Source organism: Rhagoletis zephyria, unplaced genomic scaffold (genome assembly GCF_001687245.7).
Source record: "Rhagoletis zephyria isolate East Lansing unplaced genomic scaffold, Rhagoletis_zephyria_1.1 Rzeph_scaffold_01423, whole genome shotgun sequence".
Taxonomy (NCBI): Eukaryota; Metazoa; Arthropoda; class Insecta; order Diptera; family Tephritidae; genus Rhagoletis; species Rhagoletis zephyria.
Window position 1 is genome coordinate 100,297 of NW_016158507.1, and position 3,534 is coordinate 103,830.

Below are 3,534 nucleotides of genomic sequence, written 5' to 3' on the forward strand. Positions count from 1 at the left end.
CCGCAAGTGCTCTGCTGTATTTTGGTTCTGGTAGATAGCGCTAGCATGAGCTTCAGGCCCGATTTCTCCACATATCTGTATGTTGCGATCTTTCCATTGCCAATAACGCTTCTTGCTAGAGTTCGTTTTGTTAACTGCTCTATAATTAAGTTCAGAGGCCAAGGCTTTGTAATTTCCTCCAGCACTTACGCTATAAAGGTGGGCATTGCTCCCGTAATGCAAACATATTCCTGACTTAGACTTTTGTGAGGGCTGCTTTTCGCTGGACACTTCACTGGTAGCACAAAACTACCCTACTATCGTGCAACTTAATTCCTCAGGGCCTCAACCAGATGCCATTTAGCTACCGCATGTAACAGCTCAGATGGTCGTTAGTTAATGGTCCAATGATGACAATAACCTTTTTGTCCCCGTGGGAAGGATTTTATTCGATTACACCGACGAGGGCAGGATGCAGCATCGGAAATCTTTTGGCGCAGGGCTTCCAGTATGCAAACCGCGTAAGCTTAGATCGCTCAGGAAATTCCATAGCTCTCTCCGCACCATGATCTGATGCCATGACGAACATCAAGAGCCGGTAAGAGGGAAATTACAAGCCCATTGCCAGAAGGACACAGGAATATTTCCTTTAACTACCTGCATTTTATCTGCCCCGTGGTAGCGCTATAAAATTTACATGTGTTCTTTTCTCAGCAGATTGCGCTCTGATCCGGCAAAAGTGCTGCCTTTTCTGCTCTCAAATAAAAGTGCGGGTGAGAGTTGTATGGTTCGTTTTTAATTTACGCTTGTAAAAGTAGAATTATTTTCCATATCGCGAGTTCCCATATAAACGGGCGAAAATTTTTTGGAGAAAAGGAACGCTATTAGAACTACTGAATAATATCTCGAAGTCAGGGGACACCCTAACCAAATTTTGTTTCCTGCAAACCTTTATATATGTAGTTCCGATGATGTCTTTCCTTCTTTGCAAACCTGGGAGAGTCCCTCTGTATATTTCAAATTAGGTTTTGGAAATTCTCCATATTTACTTTTAGCTTTTGTATTCCAAAACTCTTTAATAAATAATGAAGAAGCAAAGTATTCGAAAATACAAAAAAATATATATACAAAAAAAAAATTTTGGAAAAAGATCTCCAAAAAAAGTCTCCAAAAATATGACCAATGCCCGTGCTTTGCTAATAAAAATTTCTTATGCTCAACAGTACTGTAAAGCTTTAAAAGAAAGCCTCCACGAAAGTCTCCACATCTACATTTCCAAAATAATTTCTAAGCAAAAATATCTTCTAAAAAAGTCTCAAAAATTTAAAAACTTTTAAATTTGGAAAAAATAGAGAATAATGCAGATTGCTCCCAATTTAAAAAAAAATCATTTTAATTTTTTTTCTCAGCAAAAACTTTTCATCATAAGTTAAGATTCTATACATTACATATTCTTTTTCTATACCTACTTTCAGCGCTTATTTCTCTTTCTACGCAAAGATAACAGATTGAAAGGAATATGCCAGTAAAAATTACACCGAAAAAAACTCATACACCTTCTCAAAGACATTTCATGCGAAGTAACACAAGGTAGCTTTTGATGCAAGGAGCGCACTAAAAAGGAGCTGAAAAAACAACAACATTTTACAAGAAACGCAAAGCAAGAGCACACATGCAAGTTTTAAGACGAAACGACAAACATTAAAAAAACAGAGCAACAAAAGAAGAGAATGCAGCACCGAACTGAAAGAATATTGTACAGGTACAAATAGCAAGGAAGCAAGAAATAGTAAAAATGCATGCAGATTGGAGCAAAAAGCCAAATTTGAAGAGTGAAAAAAAGCCCACTAAAAAATAAAAAACAAAAAAAAACTGATAGATCCCTATCGCTAAATATGTAGTAGGAAATGTAGAAAGAAGTATTGCGAACGTAAAGATGGACGCGCTAAAGTGAATTAAAACTGAAATGCCAACGAAATTGAAAAATTAAGCGTAGAAAGTAACCAGCAAAGCAAAAAAAAAAGTAGTGCACTGCGAAAAAAATGAAAAAGTGCAAAAAAGTAGGGAATGAAAATGAGTGGCGGCGAACGAAGCAAATACGAATAAAATGCAAACGAAAAACTTACTTGTAAATATTTAATAGCAAACAGAGTCGTAGCGAGCGAGTATTTAAGAAAAATAAAAAACGCGAATAAAAACTGTAAAGTAAAAATATTTATTTGCACGAAAAAAACTTCAGCAAGACTTAGGTCGACGACTCGCTGTTCGGTTGCACACTTTTTTGTTAGAACTAATTTTTTTAGCTAAATTTTAAACAGCATAGATACTACCGAATTTAGACGATTAAAGTGTTAAGGATAAAAGAGCGAAGAGTAAGGATAAAAATGAGTAAATTAACAAACAAAAAATTAAAAATTAAATATTGAAATTCCATAATTGAAAAACAAAGTGATTTAGCGCACTCAAACACTATTACAGGTAAGATTTTAGATTAAAGTATACACCGAACGACATACATATATACGTATATACACTATTGAGAAAAATAAATGCGATGATGTTGAAAATTTATTAAAATAGAAATGTAAAAAATTCGAGAGTTTAAAATCGGAAAAGCAAAAAAGAGAAGTAAGAAACAAAATTAATTTTCAAATAAAAATGCATCTACACAGCGACTTTTGCAATAAAAAATTTAACTAAAAGAAAAAAAAAGTTATAAAAACAAAATATGTATGACTTATGAAATATACATCTTATATGTACATATGTATGTATACTAGATATGGGAAGACAGAGCGGCACATGTACTTGCGTTGGTTTGCAAATTTTGCTATTTTTTTTTTAACAAATTACAAAACTTTCTTCTATATACTTCTGGTCGATTTTTATGTAAGTATACGTGCTCTTATGTCTTGCCATAATACTACTTATCTACCTACCTACCTACTGCTACCAGTGCATATGACCCGTAGTTGTATATGTACCGTGTAAATTTCCTGTACAATTCTATAATAACTAAAAAGTACTGCACAAATGTTGAGATTCCCCAAAATTTTCCAGAGCAAAAAATAAAATAAATACCCCCAAAACACCAAGAAAAATTCTAAGAAATAAATGCTTCTCCGAATATTAAAAATAAAATATTCAAATTGTTTTAATTGTCAAATCTTTTCGCTGAATGCTAAAGTATTTTAAAGTTTTCAGAAAGATTTGCTAATTTATGCGTCTGTTCGCGACATACATACGAAGGTACTTCAAATAACTTAATGCAAATCCATTTTGTTCGTTTCAAAAGAAAAAAGAATCGAATAACCCTGAAAATATAAGGAAATTTTCTGTTGTTGACTTTATTTTCTACCGTCTTAAAAATCCATGTTTAAATATAGCGGACAGAAAACATGAACCAAATCGAGATTTTCATAAAAATAGCAAACCTCCCCACAAAAAAATTTAGTCTCCACAAAATTTCTACAAAAAAAAAGAGGTTCACTGCATTAAAACTCAGCTTTAGTTTATTGGGAAATAACCGTGAACATTGTAGATACATAAAAATGT

General features: G+C 33.3%; 1 protein-coding gene across 1 annotated transcript in view; it reads left to right on the top strand.

Moving 5' to 3' along the window:
* Positions 1 to 1,740, top strand: part of smal (smoke alarm) — an 82,079-nt gene extending 80,339 nt beyond the window's left edge. Inside the window, exon 11 of the mRNA XM_017617510.1 lies at positions 1,455 to 1,740. Coding sequence (XP_017472999.1) covers positions 1,455 to 1,483 — 29 coding nt within the window. The 3' untranslated portion in view covers positions 1,484 to 1,740. The remainder of the gene's footprint in view (positions 1 to 1,454) is intronic.
* The last annotated feature ends 1,794 nt before the right edge of the window (positions 1,741 to 3,534 follow it).